The sequence below is a fragment of the Dromiciops gliroides genome, chromosome 6, assembly GCF_019393635.1.
Source record: "Dromiciops gliroides isolate mDroGli1 chromosome 6, mDroGli1.pri, whole genome shotgun sequence".
Classification (NCBI taxonomy): domain Eukaryota; kingdom Metazoa; phylum Chordata; class Mammalia; order Microbiotheria; family Microbiotheriidae; genus Dromiciops; species Dromiciops gliroides.
Genome location: NC_057866.1, coordinates 139213762 through 139233001, shown reverse-complemented (window position 1 = coordinate 139233001; position 19240 = coordinate 139213762). Strand labels below are relative to the sequence as shown.

The 19240-nt window shown below is 37.0% G+C and overlaps 1 protein-coding gene across 1 annotated transcript; it reads left to right on the top strand.

The window, feature by feature from the left end:
* Positions 1–735: 735 nt before the first annotated feature.
* Positions 736–18569, top strand: GNRHR (gonadotropin releasing hormone receptor). The gene is made up of 3 exons (XM_043969559.1): positions 736–1257; positions 14732–14951; positions 18325–18569. Exons 1-3 carry the CDS (start codon positions 736–738, stop codon positions 18567–18569), a joined length of 987 nt encoding a protein of 328 aa, XP_043825494.1.
* The last annotated feature ends 671 nt before the right edge of the window (positions 18570–19240 follow it).

Sequence of the window (19240 nt, the reverse complement as noted above, 5' to 3'; positions counted from 1 at the left end):
GGATAAGCAGCCCTGAAAAGGACTCATCAAGCCCTCACACCTGAGGGGCTAGTTCTCCTGAACACCCCATATACCCCATTACATTTATTAGTTTGTACTGAATTGCTGGTCAACTAAACAAGTTGTCTTTAACATGAATGTCTACTGAAATTGATCTTTACCCACCCTACATTTATGCCATTTATTTTTTGAAAGGTGGTTTGAATAGTTCGTCAATGCCCTGCATATATAAGCAGTAAACATTAACTTCTATTGGACTGTCAGGTTTTAAATACACTAATTTTTCAGCATTACTGTTCTATATGTGTTCTTTATACAAGTAAAATTCAACAGTTTTTAAAGACCTCTTAATGTTAATAGTATAATGAAATCAGTAAATTCTTAACGTCAAAGTAAGATGAGCTTCTCCTAGTCCACTAGAAAGAAAAACTAAGGTGAATCAGACTTTAAAAGGGATTACAAAAGCCATCTGCCCTGATACTAACGTTACGGTTGACCCTCAGAAAGTGTTCAACAATATCTGCTTTAGCACCTGCTTAGATTAGATGTTCACTAAACAAGTTCACCTTGATCTTTCACAGAAAGTCCAAAGTATCTAGGGAACATAATTTAACACAGATCTGTGCCAAGGACACTTTCATTTAGGTAAGGCAGAATAAAACCCGACTTTATGAACTGTCACCATAATCAGAAGTACCAGAGACATAAATTTACAAGGTCTATCAGTATATAGCTATGGCAAACAGAGTCAACCCTGAGCCGGGGCATGCCCACTGTTCATCCATTAACAGTAGCTTCCCAGTGACACACAGAGATCTACCCACTCTGACTTTGTCTGGCAAAATCCGAGTAATGGTTACTTTCTTCCTTTTCCTGGTCTCTACAGCCTTCAACGCCTCCTTTTTACTGAAGCTGCAGAGGCAGACCCAGAAGCATGAAGAAGTGAAGAAGTTCCCTCGTATGAAGGTGCTTCTTAAACATCTGACACTAGCCAACCTGCTGGAAACTGTGATTGTTATGCCATTAGATGGGATATGGAATGTGACTGTGCAGTGGTATGCTGGAGAGTTCTTATGCAAAGCTCTCAGTTATCTAAAGCTTTTCTCCATGTACGCACCGGCCTTCATGATGGTAGTGATCAGCTTGGATAGATTCTTGGCCATCACCAGACCTTTGGCTGTGAAGAGCAACACAAAGGTTGGATATTCTATGATTGGTGTAGCCTGGTTTCTCAGTATTATCTTTGCTGGGCCACAGGTAAACATCTTTTCTTCTTAGAGTAACAGGATTTATTAGGATACATACCCCAGATTTCTTACCTAACTTTTAGGAAAGACCTTTTCAACCTTTAAAGTTAACCTCAAACTCCCTTAATGCCCTGACCATCAGAGTAAAATTAATAATTGACCAATCAATTAATTGGTTTTGTTTTGGGGTTTTTTTGGGTGAGGCAATTGGGGTTAAGTGACTTGCCCAGGGTCACACAGCTAGTAAGTGTTAAGTGTCTGAGGTCGGATTTGAACTCAGGTCCTCCTGACTCCAGGGCCGGTGCTCTATCCACTGCGCCATCTAGTTGGCCCGCAATCAATTAATTGGTAACAAAAGCTAACAATTATGTAGCACTTTAAAGTCTGCAAACTGCTTTTACATATGCTATCTTATTTGAGCCTTACAATAACCCTGTGATGTTTTATTGTTATCCTTATTTTACAGATGAAGAAACTGAAGTTAAGGTTAAGCGACTTGCCCAGGGTCACACAGTGTTTGTGGCAAGACATTGATACTTGTATAATATGTCGATACATGGATAGTACAGATACTATGACATAGGGAGTTTTCAGGAGTATGAGATTCACAGAAAGATGTAATGATATAATTTATTACTTGGAGTACCTTAAGCTATAGACTTGTATACTTGGGGGTTTGGCCAGGGGCGGGGGGGGGGGGGGGGGGGAGGAGGCAAAGAATTTCAGCTACCTAGGATTAACTAAAAAAGAAAGTCAAGTTTGTGAAATTGTTCATTTTTACCAGATGCTGAGTTTGGGTTTTGTTTGTCCTGGGCAAGCATTCTACAGCAAGAAGGGTATATGGCTCAAGTAGATAATAGTATCACTTTGCTGCAGAGAACTAAGGTTATGTTCTGTCTATCTGACTAATTAATTGACCTGAAGAATGTGATTTTTTATCCAAGGCTTTCAATGAATGCTATCATAGCCAAGTGATTTCTTCTGGAAAGTAGAAAAAAACCTCTTGTAAATAGTAAAGATACCTAATCGTAGGCAAGCTATGTCTGCTCCATTATGTACTCTAATGACCCCAGGGTGTGGACCAAAGATGAGCTAACCAGAATGTGCTCTACATACACTACCACTCCCATCAGGAACTAATCTGACAATCTTGAACTTCCCTGGCTGGGAAAATATATTTTTCCTTAAGAAAGAGGGAAGCAGGGGCAGCTAGGTGGAGCAGTGGATAAAGCACAGGCCCTGGATTCAGGAGGACCTGAGTTCAAATCCAGCCTCAGACATTTAACACTTACTAGCTGTGTGACCCTGGGCAAGTCGCTTAATCTTAATTGCCTCACCAAAAAAAAAAAAAAAAAGAAAGAGGAAAGCAGTATGGTTTTTAAATAGCTCATTTGAAGTATGAATTAGGGTTTTCTTACCTTTTCTTCAACTTAACCTCTTAGGCAAATCTAATGACATCTCTAAATTTACCCTGAGAGTAAGAACAAGCTAATTCAAGAGTCAGTTGTAAGTGCTGATGAAATAAAAAAGAATTAAATTCTTTTATTTCCTTGAAAAAGTAAAATATAAATGCAGATATCATCATTGGTCTCTCTACAATTGAATATAAAGGAAAAGGTCAAGTAAATTGTCTCCTTGAAATAGGGTATAAAAATACTTCTTAATGGAATAATTGAAAGTCTTCATTTGAAGCCAATTCATGAAAATTTCCAAGTCTTTGCTTCTGCGAGGTGCCATTGTGATGTGTTACTTGGTTGGTCTTGATGCAGAAAACAAGAAATATTTGATGGACATGAGCTCAATGGTGTCCTTCTTGCTCTAAGTCTCTGATCCCATATGTTGAACAGTCCACTAAGTATTAAGTATTAAGATATAGAAAAAAGGTAGGATATGGTCCCTAACCTCAAAAAGTTTACAATTCAGTTGAGGATTGAAGATTAACACTAGAATAATTAGAGGACAATTGAGTGCAAAACTTCATGGTTCTGGGGAAGCTAGATGGTGCAGTGGATAGAACATGGGCCCTGTAGTCAGGAGGACCTGAGTTCAAATCCAGCCTCAGATACTTAACACTTACTAGCTGTGTGACCCTAGGCAAGTCACTTAACCCCAACTGACTCACCAAAAAACAAACAAAAAAAAATGCATGGTTCTTACTTTTAGTACAATAGAAATTCACAGTAAACACATATTCTTGTAGGCCAGAATAATCAGGGGAAGCTTCAAGGGATAAAATAGGCTTTGAAGATTTGGGAAGAAAAAAAAAGATATGAGCATTCCAGATAGAAAAAAAGGGACATAGTGCTCTTCAGAGAAGCATAAAGAGGCTCTTATAGCTAGCATAGAGGATTCATTTGAGGTAATGGTAGAAAATAAGCTTCAATACAATAAGACTAAGAGAAAAATTTGAAAGAGGAAAAAAGGAGTTTCGACTTAATGTGATAGGCAATAGAGAGCCATTGCAAATTCTTGTGCAAGGGAGTAATTTTATGAAAGTGGTGCTTTAGAAAAAATAGTTTAGCATCAATATCGTCAATAAGCAAGAATTTTTTAAGTACCCACTATGTACAAAGCAAGGGCAGCTAGGTGGCAAGGCAGATAGAGAGCCAGGCCTAGAATCAGGAAGACCTCAGTTTAAATTTGGCTTCAGATACTTAACTAGCTGTGCAACCCTGGGCAAGTCACTTAAATCTGTTTGCCTCAGTCTCCTTATTTTTAAAATGAGCTGGAGAAAGAAATGGCAAACCACTTTAGTATCTCCACTAAGAAAACCCCAAATAGGGTCACAAAGAGTCAGACACAACTGAAACAACTGAACAACAAATGTATTTTGCTAGGCACTAGGAAAACAAGGACAAAGATGAAGAACAATCCTTTTCCTCAGGGAGCTTAAATTCAAATGAGATACAGAATTAACCGGAGAGGGAAGAAACCAGGGATACTGTGTAGGGAAATGTTGTAATAAGATGATGAAGCCTCTGACTAGTGACAGTTGGAATAGTTGGCTATAGAACTAAAAGACAAGGAAACTGAAAATTACTCCAAGGTTAATAAATTAGGAAACTGGGAAAATGGTGGCATCCCTGAATGAAATAGAGAAGTTGAACAGGGAAGTCAATTTGGGGGTTGAGGAAGAAAAGATGATGAGTTTGTTTGAAAACACACTGAACTTTGCTATGACTGCTAAACATTCAAAAATAAATACCCTGTAGGCAGTCAGAAGCATATGATTAGTGTATAATTGAGATTCCAAACCTGAACAAAAGTTTCCCTATTTTCTCTGTATGTGTATATATGTATGTGTATACACACCCATTGATTAAAAGGAACATAATAATTGATCAATTACAGAGAAAATAGGGGAAATGGTCCTTTTGTAGATAACAAGGTAAAATTTAATAGCACGCATAGTACATTAGCATTTCTATACTTCAGAGAATCCAAGACCTTATCAGGATAGATTCTCCATTAGTCAGCACAGATAGCAATCTATCCATATCCTCTCATTTTGAGATGTTTTCAGAAGAGATTACAGTGATTACCTACTTTATCTTACAGAGATTATCTACACAAAGATCTGGAGGCCTTCCCCGGGTTCTTTTGTTATTTAATGAATACCTGTATGGCATTTGAGCTGTCAATCTGTTCTCCCTCACCATTGTTTTCTGAATACCTTACCTCTGGTTTTTCTTTGTTTTTTATGGTATATTATCCAAATATCATATGTCCATTGCTTTAGCTTAAGGTCAGTGTGAAGGGGAAAGATATTGGGTATTCAAAGAAAATATCATCATTCTATTTTTTTCTAAAGATATTTTCCTGTGGGAATATATATATATCAAATATTGATTTAAGTGAATCACAAAATCTTCATGTGTTGAAAAGATGACCCACATATTCATAAAAGGGAAATAAGTAAATTGATTTTTGGACTTTGTAACATATAAGAGCAAAGAATTCTACCAATCTTTCCCTGAGAATTTTATGTGAATTTTTAAAGGACTATAACTTTTGGTTTCATTAGAAAAAAATACTTTGATTAAAAGATATCTCCCTTTACTAAAGAGGTTTCAGTTATGTGACAATTCAGGAGACAGAAGATAAAGAAAGCTTATTTAGAAACTATGACATATAACCAATATACCTGGTGTCTTAGCACATTCCATGACTATGTCGTCTGAGAATGAAACATTCTCATATGGTTTATTTGTGACTAAAATGATTACTTAAACTTTTTCCCTCTAATGTTGGTATTTGTTGTCTATTACTTATATAGTGTTTTTAGCAACACTGGACTAGCAATTAAGAGATCTACATTTAGTTTTTGACTTAGTTTCACTAAACTGTTATTGTTCAGTCATTTTCAGTTGTGTCTGACTCTTCGTGACCCCATTTGGGTTTTTCTTGGTGGAAGTACTGGAGGGGGTTGCCATTTCCTCCTCTGGCTCATTTTACATATGGGGAACTGAAACAAACAGGGTTAAGTGACTTGCCCAGGATCACACAGCTAGTAAGTGAGGCCAGATTTGAACTCAGGAAGAGTTATCTTCCTGACTCTGGAGTCAGGCCTGGCTCTCTATCCATTTTGCCACCTAGCTGCCCTTTCACTAAACTAAAATTGTAGAAATACATTACTGACATCTGCCTCCCAGATTTTCTAGCTTCTTCAACAACTCCAAAAACCTGATCTCTATATTGGTTGGTGACTGTGAATGGTTTGATAGTTTCAGAAGTCTCAGTGATTGTTAACTTTAGGAAACTGAAGCAAAGTTTAGAAAAGTTGAGTTTAAGAATGCTGAGAGGGCAGTTAGGTGGTGCAGTGGATAGTGCACCTGCCCTGGATTCAGGAGGACCTGAGTTCAAATTCGGCCTCAGACACTTGACACTTACTAGCTGTGTCACCCTGGGCAAGTCACTTAACCAACCCCAAATGCCTCACCCCCAAAAAAATAAATAAATAAAAAGAATGAATAGCTGAGACAGAAAAAAGTCAATATAATTAAGGTTACAGGGGCAGCTAGGTGGTGCAGTGGATAGAGCACTGGCCCTGGAGTCAGGAGGACCTGAGTTTAAATCTGGCTTCAGACACTTAACACTTACTAGCTGTGTGACCCTAGGCAAGTCACTTAACCCCAATTGCCTCACACACAAAAAAAAAAAAGTTACATACCTTAAAATTCATAAAATATTCAATCAATGAAAAGGAAGTTTGGCCAATCCAGTACATGTCACTATATTTACTACCCAATTTTCATCCATCCCACTTTCTGAAATCTATACTTACCAGGATATAGCAAGATAACAACTGGGTTCTGGGAATATAATTCCCAAGAATGTTTTTCAAAAGTCAGTGTGCCATAAATGTGTATCTGATTTTTAAAAATCTGTTCTTAGGCTGTAACTACATGAGGAAGGATGAAACACTTCCTGAATTAGGTGTGTCCATATCAAAATTCAAAATCGTTAAAATTTAGTCATTTTACAACCACAAGAAACACATAGAAACAGATATTTTTTTGGAAAATTTTCACTAATTAGCTTATCTATATTGATGGGAAGCATTACCTAGTGATAGCTTTAAATATCAAGGCTAACATAGGTCTGCAGGCAAGATTTGTGAGTTATTCATTAGGCTTTGAGCTAAAGATATGTGAAAATATGTTTACATGGCCATGATTTGATATATCAGGGTGGCAGTTAGAGGGACAGTAAAATATGTCATTCAATAATCAACCAAAGGAATATATCTTGCATCAGTCTCCTCTCTACTCCTCTAGTTATCTTTCTAATTCATCATCTCTTACCTGCAAAAACTCCCTGAACAATTTCCCTGCTTGCATTTGCTCCCCTCTACTCTCCAGTATATTCTCTACAAAGATCTGACCATGGTAACCTCCTCAAAAAAAGAAACAAATAAAAAAAATTCAACCCTGCAGTGGGGTATATGAATTCAATGGAATTTCATTTCACCATGTGAAATGGGAAATTCATAGAAAAATGAGAAGATGAGCACAGAATCATGGGAACAATATGCATAATAAACAGTAAAAATGCAAGTGAAAATAAAACTAAAAGGAAGCTGAATTCCAACCAGGTGAAGAAACACACTCCCCTCCTCTTTTAAGGGAGGTAGGAGACTGTCAGTATGGAATGTCCCAGCTCCAAATGCAATGGCTGTCAATCAGTTTTGTTTGACTGCTTTTCTTTGTGACAAGGGAGGATTCCCTGCATGGGAGAGGTGTTACTGGATAACAGTGGTGTAAAAAAAACAAAAGGCTTCAATATTTTTTAAAATTTGGTGGCACCTCAGCACCTACAAATACAAACTCCTTAACCTGGTATTTAAGACCCTCTAGATAGGCTCCCACCTACCATATCAGCCTTATCGTATACAACTGCTCTTCAAAAAGTCTACATTACAAAGAAACTAGACTCTTGGTCTGTCCCCTAATCCAACTGTTCATCATTACCATCCATCTTTATAATGTACTCTCTCCTCATCTTCACCTCACAGAATCATTGTCTTCCTTAAAGGCTCAGCTCCGGTACCACTTCCACCATTAAGTCTTCCCTAAGTACACACCTTCCTCTACCTCCTCCCCACCCCCATTAAGGTTCCCTGACTCTTCAGTTTTCTATGCACTATATTCATTTGTGTACGTGTTGAAACAAATCTTCCATCCCCTATCCCCCAGTAGAATATGATCTCCTTGAGGACAGGGATCATTTTCTTTTTTTTCTTAGTACTTCCCCAGCATTTAACACAATGCCTTATGTAGACACCAAATAAATACTTGTTAAATTGTTAGATTAAATAGAACTACTCTGGGGAAGCAAAGGATGAGACTGGTGGTGTTATATGATACCTGTTTTCAAGTATCTGAAGGGTTATAGTGTGGAAGATGCATCCGACTTATTCTTCTTGGTCCCCCAAAAAAAAGAACTAAGAATGATGAATGGCATTTGCAAAGAAGCAAATTTGGACTAGATAGAAGGAAACTTTTCCTATGTGATTAGAATTTTCCCAAAAAAAGAGAACAGGCTACATAGGGAAAAGACTTCCCCTTTTGGGAGGTCTTCAAGCAGAGTCTAAATGACCTCTTTTGGGAGATTTTGTAGAGGTAATTTGTTGTCAGGCATGGATTACACTAAATGCCCTCTGAAACTCCGATACCTCTGACATGCTGTGATTCTGAAAAGTGTAATTCTCAGAGATATTTTGAGGGAAAATAAATAGTTAATAGCTACTTTTTTCTAAGTAAGAAAGATAAAGTACAGATTTCTAAGACACTGAAGAAGGCTAGCAGGATGGGGACTAACACTGATAGTGACAGGCCCAGGGAATAAAGGAAGCAGAAACATGAAAAAAATTAAGTGAATTTTTAAAAGACACTAAGGTACTATTTCCATGGTAGTCACAAGCTGGACTAAGTCCCTAGCCTCCCTTAACAAAAACTATAGAAATTTTGAAAAAGAACACTGGATCTGAAGTCAAAAGACTAGGTTTTAAATAACAGTTTTGCTACATAACACTTATGGGATCTTAAACACATCACAACATCTCTGGGCCTCAGTCCTCTCATCTGTAAAATGAGGGAGTTGGGCAAGACAACCCTGGAGCCCTTTAAGACTCCAAAACTATGACCTATGAACTTAAGGTCACACACACACACACACACAAACACAGACACACACACAGTGGGAAAAAGGATAGAAATTAAAAACAAACTGCCCCAAATTCCTTCAGCTCTAAATCTATGACCCTACAGTACAAACTGATCTGTTACTTCCTAAATTCAAAGTTTTCCTCTCCTGCCTCAGTGCTTTTTCCCAGGCTCTCCTGCTTCCCTCCTTACCTCATCTTCTCAGAATACTTAGTTGCTTTCAAGGCTCAAGTCAGGTGCTCCCCCTACCTGAAGCCTTCACTAATCTTGCTGTTTTATAAATGCTCTCTATCCTTCCTCAAATGCACTTGTCTATGACATATATTTATAACATATATGTTTAACATATATGTTGCATCCCCAAGTTAATTGTCCTCCTTGAAGGCAGAGCACCTAGCACATCACAGGTACTTAATAAATGCTTGTTAAATTGAATTGAATAGAAACAAGGTGGAGCTGGTCAAGCTAATGACACATCCTCTAGGAGGATTAAGGTGGAGAGAAGCAGAGAAAGGACCTAGAGAGGATCAGAATTATCACGGTTATGCAAGCCACCATTCTAACTACTGCTTCCTTTTCTTACCACCATTTTATTGCCCCTATACTCCTTCTCCCTCAAAACAGAACAGAACAGAACAGAACAAAAAAAGGAGTTTGATGAGGAATGGGAGTAGGAAGTATAGCTGCTCCCACGTAGAAAAATTAAAGACAGAACAAGGAAAAAGGGCAGAAAGTGTACTGAATCTGTAAAACAGCACAAAGGATAGTGAGCATACTGAATCCCTAAAATAATAACCTTTATGGTAGCAAGAAGAGGTAATCTGGCATAGTGCCTAGTGAGGCAATTTTAAGCCAAAAAGACCTGGGTTCGATGCCATCTTGGACAAATAATGCCTAGATGACCCTGGACAAGTCCCTTAAACTCTCGGTGCTCAAGACAAATTCTCTAAGACTATAAATTGCAGGGATTATTCCAACCTCCATAAGTAAGGTAGATTTCTATGCCAATGAAATCAGAGGTCCAGTCCCAATCCACATCCTTAATGGGAAGTAACACCTCTAGCAACAGAGAATGAGCCTTAAGTATCTGACTATAACTATCACAGCTTTACACAACCCCTCCCATCAAAAAGAAAGTAAGAGAAACAGGATTTGATTACATAAAAATTCAAAAACAAATCTGTACAAAAACAATGATAGTAAATTAGATTAGAAGAATAACACCCTGAGAGAAATATTTGTAATTAATATATCAGATAAAATCTTATTTGAAATGTATAATGTGCTAACACAAATATTCAAGGACAGCACTAGATCAACTACTAGTAAACAGATAGAAACAGAACATTTACCCCAAAATAAGAAACATTGTAAATGGTCATTTTTTAAAAATGTATAATGCCAATAATATTAAGAAAAGTGCACATTAGAATAAACTTGAGATCCCACATCTCATCCATCAGATTGGAAGAAATAACTAAAAATAACAAAGCTCAATCACAGTAGGGTCAGAGAAGCAAGTACACTCATATATTGTTGGTAAAATCGGTAGAATCTTTTTTGGGGGGAGAGCAACCTGGCAGTACACAAAAAGAATCACAGCATTAATTATACCCATTGATCCAATAATCATATTATCAATAATATTGAGTTTTATTATAAAAATCTCTATTTATCTATCCATCTCTATATCTATAGTTACATAGCAATTCAAAACCTTCTTGTCTCACCTCCCTCCATATACGGTCTCTGCTAAAGACCTTATCTAATAATTTCATAGAAAAAAATTATGCTGGGGCAGCTAGGTGTCGAAGTGGATGGACCACCAGCCCTGGATTTAGGAGGACCTGAGTTCAAATCCAGCCTCAGACCTTTGACACATATTAGCTGTGTGACCCTGGGCAAGTCACTTCACCCCAATTGCCTCACTAAAAAAAAAAAAAAATGATGCCACTTGACAAGAGTTTCCTCTTCTCCCATCATCCTTGTTTTAACATCATTAAGACAACTTCCCCACTACCTGCTCCTTCACTTTAGCCTTTGATAAAGAAGTGGTCTTTGTCCATACCAAGGTCAATATCTCTACCAGCACCCACCTCTCTCATCTTTTCCAGCAGACTGCCCACACTACCATCCCCACTCTCTTGCCTTCAAACTCTCCCATAACTAATGGCTCCTTCCCTTATACCTGCAAATAACAATCCTATGTTTCCTCCCTCCTTAAAAAAACTCTCACTTTATCTTATCATTCTTTTTTTTTTTTTTTAGTGAGGCAATTGAGGTAAAGTGACTTGCCCAGGGTCACACAGCTAGTAAGTGTTAAGTGTCTGAGGCCGGATTTGAACTCAGGTACTCCTGACTCCAGGGTCAGTGCTCTATCCACTGCACCATCTAGCTGCCCCTTATCTTATCATTCTTGATAAATATAAACTCATATCTCTCCCTCCAATTATGGCTAATATCCTAGAGGGCTAAGTTGTAAAACAATGAAAAAAAAAACTAAAAGTACCACTGGCAAAAAAGGTCTGAAAGACAAAATGGATTAAGTTCAAAATATATTAGTGAACAGGTAATTAAGAATTTAAACAAAAGTGATAAACAATAATTGAGCCACAAAATTGGTACTGTTCTTCAAAGTCATTGTACTTTATTGTACTTTCCTTTATGATTTTGGTAGCTATAAAATATAGGAGAATGTTGTGCAAGATGATTTTTTAAAATCCCAATTCCAAAATATTAAATTAATCTGCTTTAGAGAGGATGTAACAATACACCTGAGAACTAATGAAAACAGAAGAAAACAAGTTTTCTATTTTTCAAAGTAATCACCCATTCATAACACTAATGGTGTTGAATCTTCAGCTAAAATTTTGAGCTAAGTTGTAAGATAAAAAAAAAATGAATGAATACACACACACACATTGTGTATGTGTAGATGAAAATTTCTCTTCCAAATTACAGGGAAATCCAGTTAGTCTTTGCTAAGCAGAAAAAAAGGGGGAGGGGGGGAGAGGGGGAGCGAGAGCGAGAGCGAGAGCGAGAGCGAGACTGAGACTCAACTAGATTAAGTCATTCATTTGCCCTCTTGATGTTAACACCAATATTGTGATCACTGGACTCCCTCTAGTGGGTTATGTTAGTAATTGATTTGTTTTGTTTTGTAACTCCCTTGTTAAAAAGAGCTCTGAATGTTTGTGTTTTTACTTTAACATCATAAATCAGGACTTAAAATGGTAGAAAAATGTATTCTTCTTCTTAATCTGGACCTGTTTCCTCATCTGTAAAATAAAAGGGTTGGGACCTTGAAGGTTCCTTCCAGCTCTTTGATTTAGAATCATACAAAACTTTGACATTCAATTAAAAATTGGTACAAGGTGTTAGTATAAAAGGATTTGAAGGGAAAATGTGAATGTGCATTTACTTGACATAGTTACCAAAACAGAAGCATTGTCCAAAAATAAAAAGAAAAAATTCAAGAAAGCCAAAACTGTTAAAAGTTTAATGTTAGAATAGGTACTGTTTCTGTGTTTTCACTGGCATAAGAAACTCCTTTACATGTGAAAAAAACCTTTCTCTACTAAATCCAGCGTGTACCTTCTCTGAAATCAATAGTTTTAAAGAGTTTTCTATATCACTTAAAGGTTAATTTGATTACCTGAGGTCACACAGCCAGTATGTGTCAGAAGTGGGACTTGAACCTTGGTCTCTTCCAGCTTTGAGACCAACTCTCTAACCGTATATTGTGTGTTTTCAATGAACAAGAAAAAATATCCTAAATTCACCACAAAATTTTAAATTAGTACCAGCCCCAGTGGCTTAAAAAATTCACCATATACATAAAACTAGTTAACATATCTACTTCTTCTATTCTTCTTCTATTCCTGGTGTGTCTCCCTATCTCTACCTACAAAGTCTATCCCCCTTTGATCCATCCTCCATTTTAGGCACCAAAGTGATTTTCCTAAGGCAAAGGTCCAATCATGTCACACCCTCTATTCAATAAACTCCAGTGGCTTCCTATTGCTTCATGGAGCAAAGAAAAACAATGCTGTGTTTGGCATTCAAAGACCTTTATAATCTATGCACTTCCTACCTCTCCAATATTCTTCTGCCTGAATTCCTGACACATACTCTTAGATCCAGTGAAACTGGCCTCCTGGCTGTTCCATGAATAAAACACTCCATCTCTTGGCTCTAGGCCTTTTTTCTAACTGTCTCCCAGGCTTGGAACGTTCTCCCTCCTCTCCTCAGACTACACATCTCCATGGCTTCTTTAAAATTCCAGCTAAAATTCTACCTTCTTTCCCAACCACTCTTAATTCCAGTCCCTCTACTAATCATTTCCTATTTATCCTGTATATAGCTTGCTTCATATATTTTGTTTGTTGTCTCCTCTTTAGATTGTGAGCTCCTTGTCTGTCTTTTGCCTCTTTTTGTATCCCCAGCACTTAGCACAATACCTGGCACATAGTAGGTGTTTAATAATAAATATTGATTGATTGACTGATTGATTGATTGATTGACTGATTGACTGATTGATTGGTAGAGGCAGCTGGTGGTGCTGGAGATAAAGTACTAGGCCTGAAGTTAGTAACCGCAGACACCAATCAGCTGTGTGATGCTGGGTGAATCACTTAACCTTTTTGCCTCAGCTTCCTCTATTGTAAAATGGAAATAAAAACAGCACCTACTTTGTAGGGTTGTTGTGAGGATCAAATTAGTTAATATTTTTATTTTTAAAGCACTTAGCACAGTGCCTGATGCATAGTAGTTGCCATGTAAAACCTATTCTACTCTCCTTCCACTATTTTGTTTGGATTTGCTAGGCCTCTGGATGTTGGAAGGGATAAGTCATAAGAAGTAGTGTTCTGAGAATCTCTATTTCAGGAAGATGTTCATATTCTCACAGTATTAAAATATGGGGCATTCTTAATTAAAAAACAACAACTATGGACATGACTAGGAGGATCAGAGACTTAATAAATGGGGTCAGAACAAGTGGAGGACAAATAGAGTTTGACATACCTAATATTTTCAAACACTGCTTGCAAAATGAACAAACTCATACTGATTCATTCCATCCACTTTTAAAATGCCAAACTAGAAAAAAGAAAAAAAAAACTTGGCTATATTTGTTTATACATTTCTCAAACTTATTGGGTTTTCCTTCACTAAGATTAATAATAATATTAATGATACTTAGAACATTAAGGTTTATAAAGCACTTTACATATATTATCTCACTTGATCCTCACAACAACCCAGTAGGGTAGCTGCTACTATGGTTCACGTTTTACAGATGAGAAAAATGAGTTCTAGGGAGATGATATAATTTCTCCATACTCACAAAGATAATAGTTGTCTGTGGCAGGTATAAAACTCGGGTCTTTGAAGCTCCAGGTCCAGGACTCTCTTAATGGCACCACATGGTTGGCTTAGGTGGATGTACTATATGAGCTAGTTACAACCAACTCTGAGGCATCCTGAGGCACTTCCCTTTTTTCCCCATAATCACAGTGAATTTTACCTGAGCAACTCAGAATTTGGTTTTACATAGTTTTCCTGATTATTATTGTCTCTGCTAGTCTCTGCTTCTAAATCTCAACAGATACCTGCAAAGTTCCAGAGACAGCTACTCATTCACAAGTACCTTTGAAGAGAACATCAGGTAGTCATTTTAAACAAATACAAATCATCTGTAGAATTAATTTTGGCGAGTGTATTTTAAAGGTGTGGTACAAGACATTAGAGAAAGCTTTCAGGAAGAAAATATAACCTGGGAACAGCAGACCACCTTTTATTCTTATTTCCCTTCTACAGTTGTACATCTTCAGGATGATCCATGTAGAGGAGATCTCCGGACAAACAGGAATTTTTTCTCAATGTGTGACACACTGCAGTTTCCCAGAGTGGTGGCAGGAAGCCTTCTATAACCTCTTGACCTTCAGCTGCCTCTTCATCATTCCTCTTTTCATCATGTTAGTGTGCAATGCTAAGATCATCTTCACCTTGACCCAGGTCCTTCGCCAGGATCCCCATGGTATGTACTCTTTGTAATTTTTTCCACATCTTAAATACACAGTTGTTGAACAGGTGCAATTACTGTTGAATTGGCTAATGAAATCCTGTCCAGCTTCATCACAGACAAGAGCAAAGCCTGCATCACCTCTGTAGCAGTTATTCCAGGATTCTTTTTCCTGCCATTTACTCCTCCATTACTTCCGTTTCCCTGACATGGGCTGTCTCTTTCTGATTGAGATATAGCACCAGTCACTCAACTACTTAAAAGTTACCTTCTGGGGGCAGCTAGGTGGCACAGTGGATAAAGCACCAGCCCTGGATTCAGGAGGACCTAAGTTCAAAGCTGGCCTCAGACACTTGACATTTACTAGCTGTGTGAACCTGGGCAAGTCACTTAACCCCCATTGCCCTGCAAAAAAAAAAACAAAAACAAAAACAAAAACAAAACAACAAAAAAAAAAAGAATTGGACAGATTTCTGGAAATAACCAAAATATCATCTATGGTCTTATAGACAATAGAATTACTTGTAGAAAATTCTTGCATTTCACGGTCAAAATCATATAACTCAACAACATAAGTTCTAAAGACTTGTATATGACTTGTATATGATTTGTCTACTATCCCTACAAAACCTGCAATGGTGGTTATTCTTCTGAAAGCCAATTATGTTAAAATATTTGTTAATTTATGAATAATTGTCTATATGTGTAAAGAATTGTTATTTGAGGTTTTTATGCCTCTGAGCACACTGGCCTGGGGCTCCGCAAACCGCACGGTGCTCCACCCACTGGTTGTAGCCATTGCCAGGGCTCTGGCACCTCACATCATCACCACTCACCCACGCCTACATGGGCATGGCAAAATTATAATGATTGGAAGCCTAGTGAGGGCAGTCATGTGACTGTCAGAGCGGCCATCCCATTGGCTGGGGCTGTGTGGGGTGTTTCTAGGTTTGGGGGAGGAGAATTGGGCATTCTAGGTGGAAGCTGGAAAGCGACAGGCGTTCTGCTGCGTATTTTCAGCTGATTCCTGGGCAGTGGTATTTTTTCAGGTATTATAATTTCCTTTTCCCCATTTTATTTCCTTTCCCTTGATCCTACTGATCCTGTTTGTGGTTGTTTTTTTTTTAAGTTCATTCTTGTTAAAATAAATCTTGTTCTGTTTTGAGGGAGGCTGCCAGTTTCCTTCCTTGTCCCAATATTGCAGCAAGCCGCTTAGCTAGCACTCCCCAATTAAAAACTGGTCCCCACATATGGCACCAAGAGGCATTTTGCTGAACAGTGAAATAAAACCTTTGGTAGCAATACTTTAACAGAAGTTTGTGTTAAAAGGAGTGCTAAAGAGACTGGAATATTCATTCTTAATAGAAAATATTATCAAAAAGTATTTTACTTCAGTATTTTGAAGCTGTTGCCACAAGATACTAAAGGAGACCACACACACACACACACATACACACTTAGATACACACATAATAATAAATGTAATTTAATCTTCCCATGCAGGAAAAGTACAAAAATATATATTTTAATCAAAACCTTCTTACCTCTACATTATCCCACTCTCTCATTATGCTGATATGCAGTGCTAGAATTCTTCACCTTATCATAGGTCCCTTATCAGGATAAAATTCTTCCTTTCATAGTTTCAATACCATAGAGGCAACAAATAAAGGAATGAGATGAATAAGGAGAGGGGTTTATTTCCTGTTTAAATGCAGGAATTGGTATTTGCTTTGGCAGCATGTTATACTAAACACAGGAATTGAAAAATGAAGAGATGGAGCACTGAAGAAAGTTAGAAGCCAGTATAGAGGTTGGGCATATTAAGCAATTATCACAGAAATATATCCTAAATTCCCTCAGTCTAGTGTTTTGGTTCTCAAGTTAGATATCTGTGCTAAACCAGATGATCTTTCTGTCTTGGTGCTCACTCATATCTTTTTGTTTCTTGTAGGGAAAAGAAATGGTTTTGTTTATAGTCTATAACATTGTAAACTCAAGACAAAAAAAAAGGCTGTCACACATACATCACTCATCTCTTCAAAAAGTGTATATGGAACATCCATAAAACCAAAAACAACATGTCCTCTCCCTTAAAGTGTTGTATATGTTTTTCCATGATTTCTGGACTCAATGCTATCTTAGAATGTCCTCAAAAGGCTCCTTCAATGATTAGAAACAGGATCAAGTCTACAGGTGGCTTTCAAAAAGCAGGGGATGAGTGGGGTGGGGAAGGATTTTCTTCATGTTGTTATTACTTAGACTTCAGTCAGACATAAAGCATAATAAAATTATTAATAGGGGAAGCTAGGTGGTACAGTGGATAAAGCATCGGTCCTGGATTCAGGAGTACCTGAGTTCAAATCCAGCCTCAGACAATTGACATTTACTAGCTGTGTGACCCTGGGCAAGTCACTTAACCCCCACTGCCCTGCAAAAAAAAAAAAAAACAATAAAATTATTAATACCTGACAAAAAGATTGCATATCTTAATAGACCTATTCAGAAATAAGTTTTACAATAATAATGTAGAAAAGTTCACAGGACTCTTAAAATTTGTGATCCTGTCCAAACGTATTTTGTATTTGACCACACTGATTGGTCTCTTTACACAGAACACCTTCCTTTTATCAGTAACATGCCTTTTAAAGTCAGGATAGCCTTAACTATTTGGCCTGTTTTAAGAAAGTCAGGCTGCCTTTGTCAAGTTTAGGACTTAATTTATTTTATTTTATTTTATTTTTTTGGCGGGGCAATGGGGGTTAAGTGACTTCCCCAGGGTCACACAGCTAGTGTCAAGTGTCTGAGGCTGAATTTGAACTCAGGTACTCCTGAATTCAGGACCAGTGCTTTATCCACTGCGCCACCTAGCTGCCCCCAGGACTTAATTCTTAAGGAATGAAACTACAGCTTTGAAATGCTCTTGAATTTCAGTGATATAGGACACATTTCCACTTGAGACATGGGCCTAATTTTATCATTTTAAAACAATAAGTCAAGATTGAAAATCTCACAGGTTGGATCTTTCAAGAAAAATAATTCCTGTGCTCACAATTTCACAATTTCTTATTCATCTGTAGTCGGTGAAAAAAAAATATAGGCTGAGAAGAATACATTCTTTTAATGAATCAACATTTTATCATTGTAAAACTTATTTCTGAATAGGTCTATTCTACATTTTATCTGACATTAGGAAAACTGAGACAAAAAGATACTTTTTAAAAAAGGAATATTATTGTTATTACTTAAAATAGGCTAGTGGCTATTTGGAAAGGGTTTTTTTTTTCTTTTGAGATTAACTGTTGTTTTAGATTGTATCCTTCTTTTTGAGTTTCCTGATATTAATGGAAATGAAGTATGCATTTTTTTCTTTTTGTTTTTTTAATAGAACTGCAACTGAATCGATCAAAGAACAATATCCCGAGAGCACGTTTAAGGACACTAAAGATGACTGTAGCTTTTGCCTCTTTATTTACTGTCTGCTGGACTCCCTATTATGTTCTGGGAATCTGGTATTGGTTTGATCCAGAAATGCTAAACAGGGTATCTGATCCAGTAAGTCACTTCTTCTTTCTCTTTGGTTTATTAAATCCATGTTTTGATCCACTTATATATGGATATTTCTCTCTCTAATTTTATTTATTTACATAAGGAGATACAGAGAAAAGAGAGAAGCGATTAGCCATGATAAATAAGAATAACAAACTTTATGAATATAGCTGGTCACATACTCACACAGCCTATGAAAGCTTTGTAAGGTTCTATTAATTTCTAGCAATGACATGACACAGGACTTAAAATTATCTTACCTTGCTAAAAAGGTGCACCTTACCATAAGTGAAAATAAAACATTTCTTGGATTGTATAATCTATTAGAGCTATCAGCAATAATCAATGGGATCTAAAAATAGAATGTCACTTAAAGACAATAGTAAAATGATACTTTATTTTTATGCATTGCTTATACCATATGCTTCCAATATTAATGGTTTTAATGTCTTACTTCATAAAACTAAGAAAGAAACCTACTTATATAAAACAATGGCTAATAATTAACAGGCCAATATCAAAAAGAACTCATAATGGAGGAAATATCTACAAGGCAAAAAGATGGTTTGGTATTCCAAAACTAATTTTCAAGAGGAGAGAAATTATATACTCTATGTAGTCTATAATGGTCAAAATAAACATTAGTAATTGTAAAGAAGTTCTAAACTAATAATCTGTTAAGTATTGCATTGATTGTTATACTTCATTCATATTTATAATAACTCATCTTTTATTCAAGAGTAGGTACACAAAAG

Bases quoted from the DNA above. Each gene is read 5' to 3' on its own strand.
- GNRHR (XM_043969559.1), top strand. From the start codon at position 736: ATGGCAAACAGAGTCAACCCTGAGCCGGGGCATGCCCACTGTTCATCC. The intron at 1,258-14,731 runs GTAAACATCTTT...TCCCTTCTACAG, and splicing joins TTATCTTTGCTGGGCCACAG to TTGTACATCTTCAGGATGAT. The intron at 14,952-18,324 runs GTATGTACTCTT...TTTTTTTAATAG, and splicing joins CCTTCGCCAGGATCCCCATG to AACTGCAACTGAATCGATCA.